This window comes from Cariama cristata, unplaced genomic scaffold (genome assembly GCF_000690535.1).
Source record: "Cariama cristata isolate BGI_N322 unplaced genomic scaffold, ASM69053v1 scaffold22894, whole genome shotgun sequence".
Taxonomy (NCBI): domain Eukaryota; kingdom Metazoa; phylum Chordata; class Aves; order Cariamiformes; family Cariamidae; genus Cariama; species Cariama cristata.
The window spans coordinates 23,309-41,677 of NW_009611568.1; the positions used below are offsets into that span (position 1 = coordinate 23,309).

The 18,369-nt window shown below is 43.7% G+C and overlaps 1 protein-coding gene across 2 annotated transcripts in view; it reads right to left on the reverse strand.

Moving 5' to 3' along the window:
- Positions 1–13,211, reverse strand: part of NDRG3 (NDRG family member 3) — a 33,445-nt gene extending 20,234 nt beyond the window's left edge. The window contains exons 1-2 of one of the 2 annotated variants that reach the window (XM_009698317.1): positions 13,155–13,211; positions 8,951–8,986 (exon numbers count right to left, since the gene is read on the reverse strand). In XM_009698317.1, the coding sequence (XP_009696619.1) occupies positions 8,951–8,986; positions 13,155–13,211 (93 nt within the window). The remainder of the gene's footprint in view (positions 1–8,950; positions 8,987–13,154) is intronic. The other variant, XM_009698318.1, reaches the window with a different exon arrangement.
- Between the last annotated feature and the right edge of the window lie 5,158 nt (positions 13,212–18,369).

Consider the following 18,369-nt stretch of genomic DNA (forward strand, 5'->3'; position numbering starts at 1 on the left):
GCCTTGTGCTTCTCTGATCACCATCTTGGGCACTCACACAATTACAGACAAAGCATAAATTTCTTAATTAGGCCTAGGATTTCAGTCTAAGGGGAATCTAAGTTATTCATTGACATCAGAGCCAAATCAGATCAAGCAGCTTCCTTTAACATCCACCTGCATCCTCTACCACCTGCATCTGCCCTCTCCTTCCTGTACGCTGGCCACGTCCACCAAGAGGGACCTCAACTCTGTTCTGTCATCTCAGACAAGAATACATTAACCACTGGCAGAAACAAAACACAACTGAGATTTTTGGCTGCAACTTCTTGTTACAGATTGGCTGACTTGATGATGAAGAGCCATCAAAAAGCATGCTTCTCTTGTCCCTCTTCCCGGCCCCATGTCCAGTGAGATGATGGTCTCATGCAAACCTCTAAGTAGGAGTACAGGGCTGGGTTCGCTGTCCTGCTACATCTGGAAACCAAAGCAACTGACCCTGCCTCCATAGGATCTCTCATTTGAATGGAAGATAAGCACTGCAAGCACACACATGGTGGTGGAGGCACTGACTTGCCTTAGCTATACTGTTAAGGTACACTTTCAGGTAGGGGCTGGGCAGAAGAACAGACAGTAGCCACAGAAAGGCCACCAATGCTACTATCTCTGAAAGCCCTGTGATTTTTGCTGTATGCTTTATGGTCCCAGGTCCTGAGAATCACTGTTCTTAGTCAAAGAGCCCTACACTTCAGAAAATGAAATATCTGTGAACCATAAAGGCTCAGACACTGAAAGGTGGTAAGACACAACCCAACAGCAGCTTTAAAACATTTGAGATTAAACACAAGCAGGAAATCCTGGGAGGTATTCCTTGCTAGGGATTTGCAGAAGGTCAGACTAGACTGGGACATTATCCTATTTGGCCTTAATATCTCTGAATGGTTCTTAAACCAAGGAGGAAAACACGCACCCAGCTATGATGGCCAAAGTCTAAATATACTGCGGGACTGATTATGGGACGAGGTACGCACCTGCCCAGCTGGCAAAAGGTTCAAATGGGGGAACCATGTCTGACTGCCACACTCTGCCTTTGGCCAGAAAGGGAAGCAATGACAGTGACACTGAAAGGTGCCACAGAAAATTTCCCATATTAAGAAAAAACATTTCTGAGTGAAGGAATGAGGCATCCAACAGAAGCTCCAGAGGTGCTAATGCCTTGAGCTCCAGAGACTCCCAGGCAGCAAACAGAGGTATCTGGGTGCCAGACTGCAGCAGTCTAAACTCCAGCCATGCTCCCTCAGCTCCAAGTCAGAGTGTGATCCAGAGCTTAAGTTCTAAAAGTTATTAAAATCCAAAGTAAACAATTTGTTTCACAGTGGGAATGATTAACGATGAGAATTCATATAACCAGTGCTTTTCATGACTAATTTATTAAGCTTCTTTTTTGGCATTACCAAATTAGTTTTACTCCCAACGTGAAGCTGCTCAAAGTTCAAAATTAATTCCCTGGAAAAACTGAGAATTTATTTGATTTGGAGACTGACAATAAAGAACACATCTGTGAAATTCCTTCAATTTATTTTTCTTTAGTATTCAAATCTGGCAGAACACAGAGCAGCAAGGTGTCTGATGCTCACATTCTACTCAAGCTTGTTGAATGTCTGTACAAGTAGAGGACTAGAAACATCCCAAACCCCCCTTCAGCTTAAGGACACTCAGGTCCTGGTTCACCTAAGGCAAAGAAAACTGCCACTGCTGCTTTGCTGTGAGGGGGAGGAGACACAGATTCCCCAGGTCAGGCTTTCCCCTTTTTCAGTGATACTGTAACTACAGCTATTACTTACTTTATGTCATCTTTGCCAGTCTTGGCAAAGGTGGAAAACAAGTGCAGCATGCTCCTCGGGTACCCTAGCCCTCGAGTACGTTATCACAGCTATTAACCATGGAGAGATTAAAGTAGAGATTCCATTGCCTTGCTCTTTGCAAGAGCTGCCCTCAAAATTCTACACATTACTAAAACAACACCACAAACTATGCCTATAAACTAAGAAAAAAATATTGTAAGACTGAAAAACATCACCATCTGGTAACTCTTACCATTACAGTACCACCAACCTCAATGCAGTTGGTAGGTAAGTGCATATGATCTCTCTCTGTGCAAAATTATTTTGGAAATAGTGGAGCTGAAGGAGACGGCTGCGTGGGAAGCATGCCTAAATCTAAAGCAACATCTTGAACTAAATTACTCATTTCCATACAGAGCAGAAATTTATTAATAGAAAACACAATATGATCTACGCAAGCATGCAATGGTTTCTAGTACCTCGTGTAATTGGATTAAGTCTTAAATTAGAGAAATGCTGGGTGAGAATCAAGAAGCCGAAGAAGGAGGTATGTAATCTGGTTACACAAACATAAAAGCAGCAGGAGACAAAGGTGCTGCTGGGCTATCCCCAACCTATTGTGGTATATAAAAACAAGCCTTTGTGTGTTCCTGTTCCAAAGGCAATGATGCTGAAGGACAGACCTTGCACAGATCTGTAACCCTTTCTAACGCTCTGTGTCAGCCAGAGGGAGATGGGAAGTCACCTCCAAAACACAGATTCTGCCAGAGAACTGACACTGGCTCTGCAGTCAGATCAACTGAAGTCAAGTGACATACAACAGTAGCACAGCTGACAGGGTGGGTTTGTGCTCCCAAATCAGAGATCATCAACTCCTACAGCCACACAACACTGAGACCGATAAGCAATTAACGGCAACACCTACATGTCAGAGATGGAACAAGATGTACTTCATCTCCTGCCCTGCCGACAGCTAAAGCCACAACTTTCTTGCGCTCCAGTCAAGCATCCAATGTCATGAGCAAGGCATCCAGCACAGATTTAGGAATATGTGATGCTTCGTACTCGTGCTCTGAGGGTAAATCCCCCTTTCCCCAGCTAATGCAGGATATTGGACCTGCCTAAATCTATAACAGTTCAGGGTGAATTAAACCACATGCAGACCAGCTCTCATCTGCCCAAGTCTGGCAGTGGGTAGGGTTTTTTCCAGCACTCTGCACCACCACTTTGAGTCAGTAGAGTATTAGGTTGCAGCCTTCCCCATGGGCTGCAAAGAGAACAGGTTGATGCCTTCAGCGCTCTTCCATCCCCTGGACAGTGGTCTCAAGGTGCCACAACTTGCAGACACACTTTTGTAAACCTGGATCCTACACAAGGAAGATTTGAATGTGCTAATACATAGGCAAGTCTAAAAGTATTTTGTGTGACTGCTAGACCCCAGATCATCTTAACCCCTAAAGGCAACCTGGAAGATAAGCCAGGGGCCACGTCTCCAGCCAAGGACAGTCCGCCTGCTGAGATCACGTGCCGAATGACATTTTGGTACCCTGCTGAAGACCATGAACATCTTAAAAGCTCCTGAAGAAGAGAAAGCAGGGCCATGTTCTGCATCCCCAAACCTTCAATGTCCCTGGGAACTAGAATTGAGTCTAAGGGCATTGAGTTATAACTAGTATTGCAATTACTCATCAGCTGCTCTGAAAAACCATTAATGGGTGTTGCATAACGGATGGAAACAGATCAGTCACTGTTAGTGGAAAGGCACCATTCATTTTTCTGAAGGCAGGAAGGAGGCAAATCCCTTTCTCAACTTAAAGTGCATACATTTGCTTTGCTGTAAGAACTCACTGACAAGAACAAAAAAAAGCAGAGGAACTTCAAATACTACATCTGCATAATTAGCCTCTTTAGCACACTGTTGTCACAAGCAAACATTACTTTTGCTTTCTGTGTAAGTAAACCCATGGAAGGATTTGGCTTATGCATTTAAAAACAAAAATAATGTTTCAGTCCAAGTCCAGCTAGTGAAAGCTTTCCAGAACTCAACACTGCAATTTTACAGAAAATAGAGTTTTTTAGATGGAAAGCAGCAATGGGAGGAATCAGAGGAAGAGCTTCCCTAAAAAATAAGTACAATGAAAAAAAATTTCCAAAATAAAATTCCATTTTAATCATTTTTAGCTTTACAGTACTTGCTGCTGTGATGTCAGCAGAAGTCAAAACCAGTACTTCAGTGGTGACACTACTTTTAATAAGATTAGGGGCAGCTCCTAATTCAGCAGGCATTAAAAAAACCCACTTGCTTTCTAGATCAAAACATCTTCTGTGTTGTAATTAATTTCACTCTAGCACTTTGAACAAAAGAACTCATTGTACAAATCAGAAGAACAATGGTCCTCAATATCCTAGACAAAACGTTTCAGTGCTGGTGAGGACAGCTTCCTTGTTATTAATACAGAGAAAACAAACCCTTCCTCAAAGTGCTAACATTTCATGTTATTTCATTACAATAAACAGAAGATGCTTTAAAGCATCTTGTATTCAATGCCACTGTGTAGCAATCACAAGCTGGCTTTAATGATTTCATTGAAAAATGAACACAGTTTCGATTACACAGTTTCGATTCAATGCCTGTGATATCCACAAATGCACATGATGGGATGTTTCAATAACCTCTCAATAGCAGAATACCATGTCCTTCTGCACAGCAGGCAAAAATAAAACAAAGAGATCGGGCAAGGATAAGCAAACTGTTAAAAATGCAGGTTAAAAAGCTTCAAACAAATGTACTTGTGGAAGAACTCCAAAACTGAATCAGTAAAAACATGGGCTTATTGAAAAGTTATACTTTCAGTGAAAAAGTGGCAAAAAATTCCTCACTGAGGTCTGTCTTTAACTCTTCAAACAGTTTGCTGTGTTTTACTCTGAGCACAGGCAACACTGAGTAACTCTACATTTTCAATTAATTCCAGCAATGCATAGCAAGTTACTGTACAGGGAAGCTTTTTCTTTCCTCCATGGGTTTATGCCTGTCTTGTTTTTTTCTGTTTCAGCTGAACTCTGCATGTCCTGGACTTACTTATTCCCACCTCTTCCATACCTTGTGAGCTTTCTGCAAATACTCTGCCAAATCCCAAACCCATCTCCACACCCCAGGTCCTCTTCTGCATGGTGCGTGCTGGAGAGCAAAACACTTCTCTCCCTTCACGTGGGTGGGAGGCAGCAGAGGGGATGTACTAGCTTTAGATCAGATCAAATGCTAGCTTATGTCAGGCTGAAACATAACACAGAGTTATTTGGATAGCTTTTACAAATATATCAGCATATTCCTTCATTGGTATTTAAAGAGAATCACCTGGGAAAAGGGGAGAGATTTAGGCTAACACAGAACACCTACTTCTCGAAGCAGCTGAAGAGGGTCTGCAAATAATAATAAAAGCACAAACACAGCTCTATTAACTGTGTAGGTCACCACACCATCTGTCCATCAGGAACCCAGACCATGTAATCCACCATCTGCCCATGAACATTAGTAGAAGCCAAGCCCAGATTTCATTAGGGTTCATACAGCTTTCAAGTAAAATATAGGTCTCAGATTTAGGTTAATACATTTTATTTCTGAGAATAACCTAGATTCATATTGATAAAGACCCCTAAGCCACCATGCTAGCTCTGTGTTTTATCTCCATTGCAAATGTTATCAGATTACGTGGGGGTTGTTTCAACTGATGCCCAGGCAATCTGTTATTTGTCAGGGTTAGCTGCGGTTGCTTGTAGATGAACAGTTTAAGAAAACCAGGGCACCTTTATCTGAAAGTCAGCTGTATCAGAAAAGCTAAAAGCTTCTTCACACCACATTAACCCAGAGTAACAAATTTCAGAAGCAAGAAGATCCTTGCTCTGTTGGCTTTGCCTAGATCTGTTCCTGGCAAGTTATTCAAAACTAAAAATAAGCACACTGGGTAATTAATAGAAATTCCCACAGCATCACCCATTTTCCCCAAAGGAAAGAAGATCTTACAAACCTTAAATATACATGTTATCTTGAAAAGTAACACATCACAAAGCTTTACAGAAAACAGTGTGCCTAACTCGTGTGCCTGGAACTACAGAACTCACAGAGTCAGTGACAGTGCTGATGACATGCTCATGAGCTGGGACTAAACTAAACACTTCTCCCAGTCATAAGCAAGGATCAACTGCAGAAAATATTTTGAAACTCCAGCTTCCAGCCAGAAGGAGGTCTAGAGGTACCACAGGATGAACAAACGCTGAGGCCAGCTGTGTTACTGCTCTGACTGTATCCAAGGCAGAGCTCTGCAGGGGTATGTCAGTCCTGGAAGGAGCTGGGATGGACTTACAGCAAGTCACCTCATGGGCAAGGGCACAGAATAACACAGGCTGAAATAATACAGGACTCACTCCAGTATGTCAATGTCTTGTACCGGGGAGCTCAAACTGGACCTGCACTGTCAACAATGTTTCCCCCAGTGCTGACAGAGGGCACCCCCTTCCCTCGCCCTGCTGCTGGCTGCAGCCCTGCAAGCACAGCCCAGGATGTGGTCAGCCCCATGCAGAGCCACAGCTTTATCTCCATTTAAAACACCTTTTTTTGGACTATCAGAAAAATAAAAAGGTCTGAAACGTAGGTCTAGCATCACTCCACCACACTGTAACTGGCAACCGTCTTCCAGTTATCAGTCTTCATGAATTTGTGACCAGTTTGTGGCTGTGCTTGTAAAACTGAGATCCTCCCCAAGGCTCTTCTCCCCTGCGAAACTCTGGACAAATTAAATGCCTGCCTCAGCCTAAGTGCTTTTAATCCTCTCTGTACACAACAGGATCTCCCTTCCTCTGAAAGCCCTAACAAACTTACTCACTTTGAGTTCCCCCTTCTCAAACACCAGTAAGTAAAGTCACACCAATTTTGCAGAGGCCCGAATGTGGCAGCCGGATGTGCTTTGCTAGACTAAAAAGCAGCAGTAATTTTTCACAGGACAACACAAGAGCTCAACCTCCAAGGTTAAGTACTGTTCCTGGTATTAGCAACTGAGGCAGAAAATCCAAGGGCCCAACACACCATCCATCCTCGTGGACAGATTTCAGAGACTTAATCCAGCCCTTGGGGGTACTTTCCATGTAGGACGGTGGGGGGGCCAAGCCAGGTGTGCCCTGAAACCACACCTGAGAGACAGTGGAGGAAGGTGAGGCTTGGACAACATTTACAGTCACAAGAGACACTGTGTTAACTTCTTGCTAAAAAAATATTCTAAATGAATTACCAAGAGGGCTCCCGGAAGGAACATCTTGTCTCCTGCCCTGCTGTTGCCATGGCCACCAGCTCACTGCTGATCTAAACCAAAGCACAGAGAAGCAACAAGCACGTCCTTCCCCAGCCCAGAGCTCCCAAGAGCCCCTCTCCATGGCTGCAGGGCCGCTCTCTCGGCAGCTATTTCTGCAGTTCAGCCCCGGGGCAGACAACGGCACCGGGACATCCTGAGCGCACGTGAGTTGGTGGTTGCAGCACTGTGTTTCTCTGGGGCTCGCACAGCTTCAGATTTGGGGATTTTTTTAAAGAAAGGCACAAAGAGGCTTTGCTTGTTGAGGGAAAGCGTAGCGTGAAAAGGCAGCAGCAATGCATAGCTCTATTACAGGGACTCCTCCTTACCTTCCCACTCTGCTCCGGCTCCCAAGACTGTACTGCTCACAGACAGGCAGGGCACAGGCAAGCCCAGAGCTTTGTTGGGTCATTCGAGAATTTGTAGCGAAGGCTAATACGCTCAGATGCTCAGGCACTGTATTTATATTCTTTCCAGTCATGGCAGACAGGCCCCAATAGGCAGTGCCTGTACTCCCTAACGCTCTTACTCAAAAGCATTGCACCTATTTTTACCCATTACCCATCTGCCATGGGAGCACACTGGACCTCTAGAAGAGATGGAGAAGATGCAGAAAGACAGACAGAGACAAGACAGTACAGGGAAGTGTTTTAAACCCATTATCTACCTTTATTAAAACAGAAAAATCATTGCCTAACACTGTTGCCGCTTCCAAGACTAGACACTAAAGTTACAACATGCTAAGATTAGTAATTTTTATACTTACAGGCTTTAAGGTAAAACGAAAACTCACAACGAATCAAGCTAAAGCAGTACAGTGACATGTGCCCACCCAGATGGGGTGTACTTTCAGCATCTGACATCAAGAGACTGAAAAAATACAAACTATCTTCTTAGGACTGCATTTATTATATTCTTGTTCTGCATAGGCTTGCAGAAGGTTTTCTGGAATCATCTACATCAACAGACTTATTAAAAGCTATCACGTGATGTTGACAGCTCTACCCCCTAGCCGCATCACCGGTGTAATACAGCAGTGAGAGCTTGTCCTGTGCTAAGCAGAACACTACAGACACAGCAGCCTCCTACAGCTGAAGAGAAAGAAAAGCCACTGGCTGCCTATCAACACGCTGAGTGGGAAGTCAGCGAGGTAATCTGGCATGGTAAATGAGTCTGCGCTCTACAAAATGCACCACGTCATCTCAGCGCTGTGCTTCGCCTAACAAAGAATGTGTCCTCTGTCTTGGATGCTTGTGGTGCAACCGCTCCTCTAGAAGGATTATTCCTGTAGCAACCAGAACGATCAGGCTCATCTCCCCGCTGCTCTGTCAGGTGAATGACCTCCCGGAACACCACAGCTTTGTCGTGACCCAGGCCCAGCAAAGCAGGGGTGCTGTATCTGGGGCAGACTTCCATCTCCTCTCAACACAAATAGACAGAGCATGCAAGCTCCTCCTTTCCTAGCCAGTGAACCAGATGGGATGTGACAGAGCTGCAGCTCTTCAGCATATTGCATGTTTCCAAGAAACTGCTTTTCAGGAGACCAGCCATCCTGCGAGATGGCGTGGAGCCTTGGCAGAGCAGTCCAGGTCTGCACCTCAGAGCACAGAACGTGCTCTGCATGAAAGGGTGAAGGGCAATTTCTGCCAGCTGGACATATTTAAGTTCTTACTGATTAAACTTGAACAGGAATTATTAAGATACAGAGCTTTTTCATCTATCTCTCAGCATTACTGATGGGCCATGGGGAGTCTGCGCACAGATCCTTGTCTCCTGCACGTGTCTTACCTGACAGTCGAAGTCCTGGAAGCTGCGAGCCGCATTCTGTTAACAAAAACCAGAAAAAGAAAAGAAAAAAAAAAAAAAAAAGAGTTCAGCACAGTACCCCAGAATACCCCCAACATCATCATGAAAATTCCCCTCAGAGACCCCTGCTTCAGCACAGTCTAGCCTGACTGCAGTTGGGACAGCAGTGAAATGTGAGACCTGTACAAGAACACTCCATGCAAGTTCTGCCCATTACTATACAGCAAGGTTGCTGGGGGCTGTCCCAAGGCTGTCCACTAAGGAGAGCATCTGTGGGCACAGCTGAGAGTTGAGAGCATTTGAGCATGGACAGATGCACCTAGGAAGGACTCTGACCAAAGTCAGGCTGGTTAGGAGGTTGGGTTTTGTCTGCTCCTGGTGCCCATTACCAATTTGAATGCAAAACTCTTGAACGGACTACCACTAGGATCTCATGTAGTGAGCGCAAGAAAACAAGCTATGCAGTCAGCTACTCTGCAGTAACTGCTGTGTGCATGGTATCCTTCCACAGCAAACGCAGTGACCTGTAAGCTACTGAAACCAGAGCATGTGGGAAATGGGCTCAGCAATTCACAACTGACTTTTCCCAGAGGGTAACACCACGCATACAGGCGAGCACAGTGAGTACAGTACATGTTTGGCGTACTGCAAGTTTGAAGGTCTGCGGTAACCTGTCTGTATGCCCACGTGCTTCATAAGACTCTGACCACACAGTGGATTATGTTACTGAGTGCTGTCAAATGCTGCCGAAGGCTTAGCAAAACATTTGAGACAGCATTCTAGCTTATATGTTTCAGGCATAGCGCCTTAGTACTAAAATTACAACTAGGACCACATACGCACAACAGAAACACCCTAAATGTTTCTTCTGGCTGAGCACCCTAACTCCTCTTCATGTGTAAACAAATGGCCCTGTTTTCCTACCCGCAAAGCTTTGCCACATTAGCAAGAACACAGGTTGCTACCTACGTTCTTCAGTCTGAGATGTTAAAGTTGAGATATCGGCAAATCTGTTTTAAGAGTCCCCCCAGTGTTAAGTACTGAACTGTGCCAATGTTTTGAATGTGACATGACACAATGCACCAAATACTCAGGAAGGGGGAAAAGAAAATAAAAAGCAGCACCCTCTTATTTCATTTTGAGGTCCTGAAGTTAGCTGATATTTCTGACAACTCTGTCTATGCCTCTTTCCATGCAGACAGTAGACTCTTCTCATCTACCAGGTGATAAAGAAGGTCAATTCAGTCATCCAGTGCCAGTGACTAAGGACTATATCAAAGCCTATGAAGAAATTAGAAACTTCTGTATCCAGCAGTGGACTTGGTGCATGCTAAGTAAAGAAAAGGCTGATCTGAACTTGTACTGAGAAGTGGTGCACGATTCCCCGAGCACGGAGTGGGGAAGAAATGACACAAAGCAAAGAATGAAGGTCTGCAACTGTGTCGCATGTTGTCAGGGTATACCATGACGCACAAGTAGCATTAGTGCTGACATGTCCTGACTCCTGGATACTCAATTTTAACACACCGAAATCTGACTTTAAACCATTAATCTATTCATTGGCTGAACTTGAGAAAGTTTAAGATTAAGGCAAAATTTTCAGGCCTCTGAAGGTGAGATGGCTGCACCTCAAAGACAAAGAGCTAGCTGGAATGACCCAATCCAGCCTAAGGGCTGTCCATTCAATCTCCTGAACTAAGCTGTTGCATTTCAGTAACTTTTCACTGAGGCCATATTAATAGGACTCAAAAGTGCCCGAATATGGACCAGACAGAATAATAAAGTCTCACTGGGATAAGTTTTCTGATCAGGTTACAGGCAGCACACTCTTTTTCTCCCTCTTTCAACTAAATAGGAACATTTGAAGTTGATTTTCTTTCCCAGTATAAAGTCACTGAATTTTAGTGAGCCTGAATGAGGTCAATATATATACTCTTTTACTTCCCTGCACTTGCTATTAGGCTTAAGTTACACACAAACATAAGAGTGTTTGTATCCTTTAAAAGTCAGGCTTGTAATTTTTTCCTGACTTTGACTTGAGACAAAACAAAGCCAGGACTCAGTGGTCTCAGTGGCAATTCCTACAGTTCCGACAAGTGAACAAGGTATGACCCATTTCCCAGGCAATTCCACCAGTTTTAGAGTTTAAGACACCAGAGCTCCTTTTCTCTGTTCAGCAGCCTTTGTATCTGAAGAGTTCATGAGCACTCACCAGTTAGCACCTTAAGAGTTTTACTGTACTATTTCTGGCCATTAATCCATGCTGGCTCAGACTCCTACATCTAAAGTGGGTTGGACAGTAAAAATCTTAGTGAAACACCAGCTCAATACTTTTTGGACTCTGATACTCTGCACAGAACAATACGTTATGGCATCAGCACATTATGGCATAAACTATGTCTAAAAAGCACATGTGTATTATTTCAAGCTTGAAAGCATTAATAAGGGCCAGACCTCAGAGATGGTATCTCCGTGAGGCATTTCTTTTGCTAAAACAAAGTGTAAAAAGGAGAGTCACAGTACACTTCTCTTCGCATGCAGTGCTGAGGATGGTTCTGGAGCCACTCTACATATTTTTTCCTACTCAGATAGTATATACTTCCTGTAGCTTCACAGCTGAGTCAAGGAAACCAAATATCACTTCGTATGTGCCCTTCTGTATGCTGGTTAACACCACTGGGCTGTTTAAGTGAGCACTCTGCATTCAAATCAGAACTGTCCCAGCTATTAGACAAGAGAAGTGGCTGTGCAGATGACACCATGGCAAGGACCTGATGGGACTGAATAGTCAATACTTGACAGAGAGATTGAAAACTTAAAGTGAAAAATACTTTGTTTTGGCATGCTTCAATACCTCATGCTTAGGTGAGCTCACTGAAGCAAAGGAAATCTACCTTCTTGAACTCAAATGTGGAAAATCCTAGGAGAACCATGAGCAAGAGCTGGGGCACTGCTTTTAAGAAACTTGTCTTCCTAATGGTTTATCATTTTGAAATGATAAACTGTTTTCAAGGTCTTTCTGTATTTTTATCTGATTTTATCCGATTTTGTTCTTCCAAGACTCACCCTACCTGAAAACATTTTAAAAAATTATGTTTGCGTTACGGTGGAAGCCTAGTAGTCAGCACTAGACTGTAAGAACAGGCAGCTGGACTGCAGATTTCAGCTGAATTTTTAGCTTTCACAGATACTAAACAGATACGCTAGCACACTGAAGAAATGAGCAAGAACTAAGCAGCATAGACTAAAACATAGCAGAATTTCAAGGGTTTCACCCGTTTTGGGTGGGAGCCTGCACTAGACAGCACAGTCTTCTGCAAGCACACAGTGAGTGGACAAAGTACCCTATCCCTTTGGCAGCACAACCTACCTCTTGATGTCAGCCATTAAACAGCAAAGCATTGGGAACTGCTTCACATACCATCAAATTTGACTGCAAGGTATGGGAAGTGACCAAACCACACTGCTCATAATCACAATTTGCAGATGCAAGATTCTAGATCTTGTTGGGATGGGCCATAATGACTTAGCACTCAGAGCAACAGTTTGTGACAGAATCCAGCAAGGCTAGGCCTTTCCTAAAGCCCAAATGGCTCTCCTCCAGCCCACAGAAGACAGAGCGAAAGCTTTAAACAGCTGCTGCAATACGACGATTTTCCAAAGTTTCACTATTGCATGAATGTGGACCGTTCTAGCTAGGCTCTGCAGATATTAAAAGGAAATGGCTCTCCATTGCTAAATTCAGGGAGGCAGGGTTGTTTTGTGGGTCAAAACACAAAATGATAATTTAAGACAAAAGATTTTAAACAAATAAATATTAAAAAAAAAGAAAATGGGATACAATCCAAGGTTTCTCTAACAAGCAGGAACTTATTAGAGGTTCTACAGCTCCACCAGGTCAGGAACGGTATCATCTTTCCTATTTCTGCCCTCCCTTTGCAAATCCTCAGTACAGGTATGACATACTGTTTGGTCAGGACTCCAAACTTACCTGAACTGTGGTGGTCTGTCTTTCCCTGAGACTTTAGAAGAGTATGTGGTGGTGGATTATCAGAGTTGGGAAGCATTTACTGTTTTTCAGTACTCAAGGTACTTCAAGCTGTAAACAGATTCTGGCAATCAGGGTTCGTGCCACACAAAGTCAGCCAGAGTACACCTGGGAGATCAAAGGAGCAGCTAGCATTACCTTATCATTCAGGAGTGGTTTGATCTCTGTCAACTGAACATCCTGCAGTTCGTCCATGGTGCTGTCAGTGGAGCCAATTAATCCTCAAAGCAGCAAATGGGTGATTCTGAAACAAAGGCATATTGTTAGAAACAGTACTACAAGAGATGCTAGCCAAAGAAAGCTTTAAGATCTTTCATTAGACTTGTATATGCTCAAACTGAAGCCTGAAAGTCTGAAAGAAGCTGGTTCTCGATGCAACACAAAGCACCTGTAACCATAGAAGACAAACAGCCATGCTTGCACCGAGTGCATCAGTTATGTTACTCCTTACCCTGCACATTGCCTTGCCCATTGAAAACTGTCCAGGAAAGCTCAGGCCTTTCTACTGAAAAAGCCTGGATCCACTGCTGTGCATTCCTGGTACTTCAGCCATAGTCTGCCTGGAAATGAACTGGAAATGACTGGATCAGCAGGGTGAAAAACCGCGTTTAATATGCAGGAATACTGACATCTCACTGCCATGGCCGGACACACCTTAACCACAGCATCCAGCCACTAAAGACAGGGCTGTGCCTGTAGCCCACAAGACATGCAGCCAATACTGCACTTGCACATGGGAGACAGAGGTGTGGAGATCCAAGTACCTTGTTGGCAGAACGTAAGAGAGCCCAGAACCCAGGGCAGCCCTTGTTTTATGAGGTGGGATCTAAAAATGGCCCCCAGATAGTCCTGGTCCAGTTGAACATGTGCAAGGTAACACTGTCAACTGTGGAACCCGATCAATCATGCTCCATCAGGTGGTGCAGAGTCATCAAAGGAAAGAAAAAAAAATACAATCAATAATATGTCAGGTTGCCATATAGGAAATCACTGCTGTCACAGAGTCAGAGAAGAAATCTTCTAGTATAAATATAGCAATGAGGATGGAGGAAAAATACGGCAGAATTTACCAGGGATTTAATTTTTATTCTAGAGGCTCCACCTCTTTCTAGACAGAATTTTTCGAGCAGGCAGTCGGAGCAATATGAAGAGGGGTCTGGGAACAGGAGATGATCGTGCTTGATGGTGAAGATTTTGTTGTTCAGGAAACTATACATATTACTGCAGATGAAATAAAAGAAGTCATGGACATAAGTAGGGACAAGAATAGGCATGTGGTGGGCTTCCTGGGCGTTAGCTGAGTTTGCTAGAAAAAGACTCTCAAATACTGTCACAAATCAATTTTTTTGTCCAAGATAATATATTGCTGCTAACCACAGAAGAAAAAAAGTAGAAAAAGAATACTGCAACTGTGCTTCTCCAGCCACCTTAATTCCACACAAGCATGCACTGCCCCGGGAAGGAGAGGTTCTCCTCATTCCAAACGCTGTGCAAAGCTGTGCATTCTTGTCATCTCCCTTTGTGCCAGCACTATCACTGGCGTGGATGAAGCCAGTCTGGCACAAAACAAATCATAATGCCTTTACTTTGTGAAAATCAGCCATAGCAACTCCCCTTTCTTTTAGCTCCTTTGCTTTGGGAAACTTGCAATTATTCTTCTTTTTCAGTTTTTTTGTTTTCTGTAAAACGTGTCAGTTGTGAGAGTTCCAAGAAACCAATTAATTTACAGGTAACATCCCCCTTACCCCACAATGAATTTTTATTCAGAAGAGCAGTAAGAGTCATTGTATAAAGCACTGTAAGCCTCGGAGGAAGAGCTCGTTATTGTCATTCTGATAAGGCGTTATGGAGACCAAAAGATATTTTCTACTAAGGAATTACAACTTCTGTATCTACTAGGACTGATTAAGAGCTCAATATCTACCAGATTCTCTCCAAAACAGCATCCCACGAGGTTACAGACACCAAAGGAGTTTCAAACAAGCCTCACAAAGCTTATCTATAGCAGGTGACACAGTACTAGAACAACTACCTTATTATCTGGAGAGCTTATCCCTCTCTGACGCTCCTTTGAAAAGACACCCACTGGACCTGACAGCAGGCAGGGAGGTGATGCTTATTCTTGGGGTCACCCAAGAGACCAAGAAGTTGTCCACTCTACCCAAAGGGATTAAAAAACTGTGCACACACCAGCCATCTTTCTCTGTGGATTTTTATATACAAGAAAGTGGTAAGTTACACTTCTTTTGTGGTTCATGAATCTTAGGCTCATATCTACCATTTTTTCCTAAACTAGAGTCTACAGTGAAGCAGGGCATCTAATAATCACTGTCTATCGAGCTCTGACTGACCAAAAAACAACTCAGAGCACCAACTGCTCTGCGTTAGATTGCTCAAAGATATTTTCGCTAAAGCTTTGCAGATATTAATCCTAGTTTCCCCTGAGCTATACAAAGAGCAGCAACTCCCAGAGACCTGGGATGCATGCTGCATAAACCTGCTCCGGGACATCGGTTGCTGCTGATACAAGCATGCCAGTCCATGAAGTGTTTAAAGTCTAGATAGGGTGAGACAGATACATTTTGTAAATCCCATGCACTACTTTGTTAATCATTTGTTGCATGAGAATAATAAAAAACTAAGTAGGTGTTCAAAGCAAGGATTATCAAATGCTTTTATCTCATCAACCTTGATTTCATACTTGGTCTCTAGATGCAACTAGAGTGCACACAATAAACAACATCACTCTGAAATTAATATGATGCTTATCTTCCTGGTCCACTATTACTCTAAGTACTGTTTCAGGGGAAGAGGGGTCTCTAGGGGCTAAAGTAACAAACTGCTACGTTATACCTGCACTGCGTGTTGCTCCTTTGTTAAAGCAAGCTGGGCAGCAGCAAGAAAGGCTGCTGTTTTGCCAGGCTCAGGATTAGGTGAAACTTCCTTGAGAGAGAAAAGACCACCTTCCTTAACACCGACTAGGCTCACGTAGCTGGGAAAACTTGTGTAGGGGAGCATGTGGGAAGACCAAGAGACATGCTCTGCAACGAATCTCCAGCAGAGGCAGCCTGGGTTTGTGCTCTTTGGCTGGGAGCAGGCTCTCACCCAGGCTGCAGGAGGAAGAGCAGGACCTCCAAAGGGGCCAGAGGGAACCAAATGCCATGGTGAGCCAGGAAGCCACCGAAAATTGCTGAACTGAGAGCAAAACCAACAGAAAGGTTACACCTGCACAGCCACAAATGGCCAGATGGTGGATTTCTTTTCCAAACCTTTTGATCTGCTTATCCAGCAAATCTGAGTTTTTTCTGCTTTCCTAGAAACTCAAAGCTCTTTGAAGATTTTTTTGAAGCTAAAGGTACAGGAGGTCCCCATCACTGCTTGCAAGCAGCTTTTTTTAGATTGCTGAACCAGCCTTTCCCAATCCACTCACTCATGAACTCTCCAGAAAACGGCTGTCACAGCCTCAGGACTTCATTTCAATCTGTTCAGAGGATATTCTGCAGGCAGATGCAAGCACTCTTCTCTTCCCAAGGTCTTAGCAAGCTGAATGTGACTGCCCTGGACCAAATCTGGGTAACTTGTTATTACAGTATGAGATCTGACTCACTGTATGTGATTATTCACCACAACTTCACCTGACTACCCTGCAAAGCTAACAGCAACATCGCTTTTGGTTTGAAACATGGCAAAGGGGCACATTTGTCCAAAAAAGGCCACAAAAATTTCTCAAAAGAGAACGCTTTGTAGCAGTGAGAGCTGGTAAAGCACATCTCCAAATGCAGAGGCAAAGGGAAGGGTGGGGTTATGCTGGGCTGGGGTATCCTCTGCTCCAACCACATTAAAGACTCCTTGTAAGAGATCTGCAGACATGTCTACCCAGGAAACAATTCTTTCCCTCCACTCCTCCTGTTATTTAAAGAAACAAACAGTCATTTCATAAGCTGAAAGCAAGTTTAAAATACCACAACAAAGCAGCATAAATATTCATAGCACACAGAAGAGCTCTGTAGAAGACAGGCTACAGGCAAAGCAAAAGGTTTGCCTGGAATAGTCCATGTATAAATCACACATTTTTCTATAAATGTCCCAGTACCACCTGCTCTGTAAGTACTCCTCTTGCCTCCATTTATATATGACTATAAATACACTCAAATACCCCAATTTAAACCATCCATCCCTTTCCAAGGGCTTCCAGAAGGCTGGAGTAGATTCTATGTTTTTTGAAAACCAGTAAGACAAGAATCAAGGAAAGACATTTGGCGAATCATTAGCACAGAGACTAGAAATCAGGGTAGGACACAGAAGGTTGCAAAAAAACAAGGCAGGTGAGCCTCAGAAAGAAAGCATCTCCCTATAAATACGATCTGAAATGTATGCCGCGTGCTTACTCCAAGATAAGGGTGCTCTCAATTTACATCATTTCAATGTACAAAAAAGAAGTTGTGTTAAAGTAACTTCAGTAAGTCAAGAGCATGGGTACTACAGACGTGCACCCACAGAGCCAGCAGTGTAAACTGCACTGACAGTGGGTACTTAGGCTCTCGTTTCTAGTCAGCGAAGTTCTGGCAGTACCGCTCCCCAAGGGGTTACAAGCTGCAAGAGTTGGATCTTGAATCCAACTCTCTGGGCACCACCTTGAATATTCTGTTTTATTATGGAGGTGCAATCTCTCCATGCCGTTTAGGAACTCAGTGCAACAAAATCTTTCACTCAGAGGCTCAAAATTCTTGTTCATTCCTCTCAACTTGACTGCAGCTTCTAATTTGTTAACTCCACAGCCTGTAGTTATACTCCTGCTTTGCACATTAACTGCACTGAGGCAAAATTAACCAAGACAGTTATCAACCAAAAAGCCCGGCATTAAAGGTAGCTAAACATACACTCCCTTGTTTGGCAGCCCAGCAGAGGCCAGCTGAAGAAGCCTCCTCTCTAGGGACTGACTACACTTACAGTCATGACAGTCTGGGTTAGGTTTATGAGAAAAAAAACAGCTACCTGCTTCTTCGTAGACGGAAAGATGAAATGCTGCTCCACGCTGTGCAAAGGAAGACAGGAACAAACCCAGAATTTGCAGCCAGTGCAAGAACCAAAATACACTACCCATGGTCCTCAGGTTTGCAGCTCAAGCATTTATTCAGCTGCATGTGTTGTGTAGATTTTCAATACAGCTTTTTCCTTTTCTTTCTAAGGGGATTCCTGCTTCCTGTGCCTCCTTTGCTTCTCTCTCTCACACACACTGGAAAACAAGCTGCCTGACGAGGCCCCTCAGCCTGGTCGGGCAGACGGCAGTCTCAGCATATAGATCTTAAGTAAAATAAGTTTCATTTATGGCCTTTGAGACCCTTGGGCATTC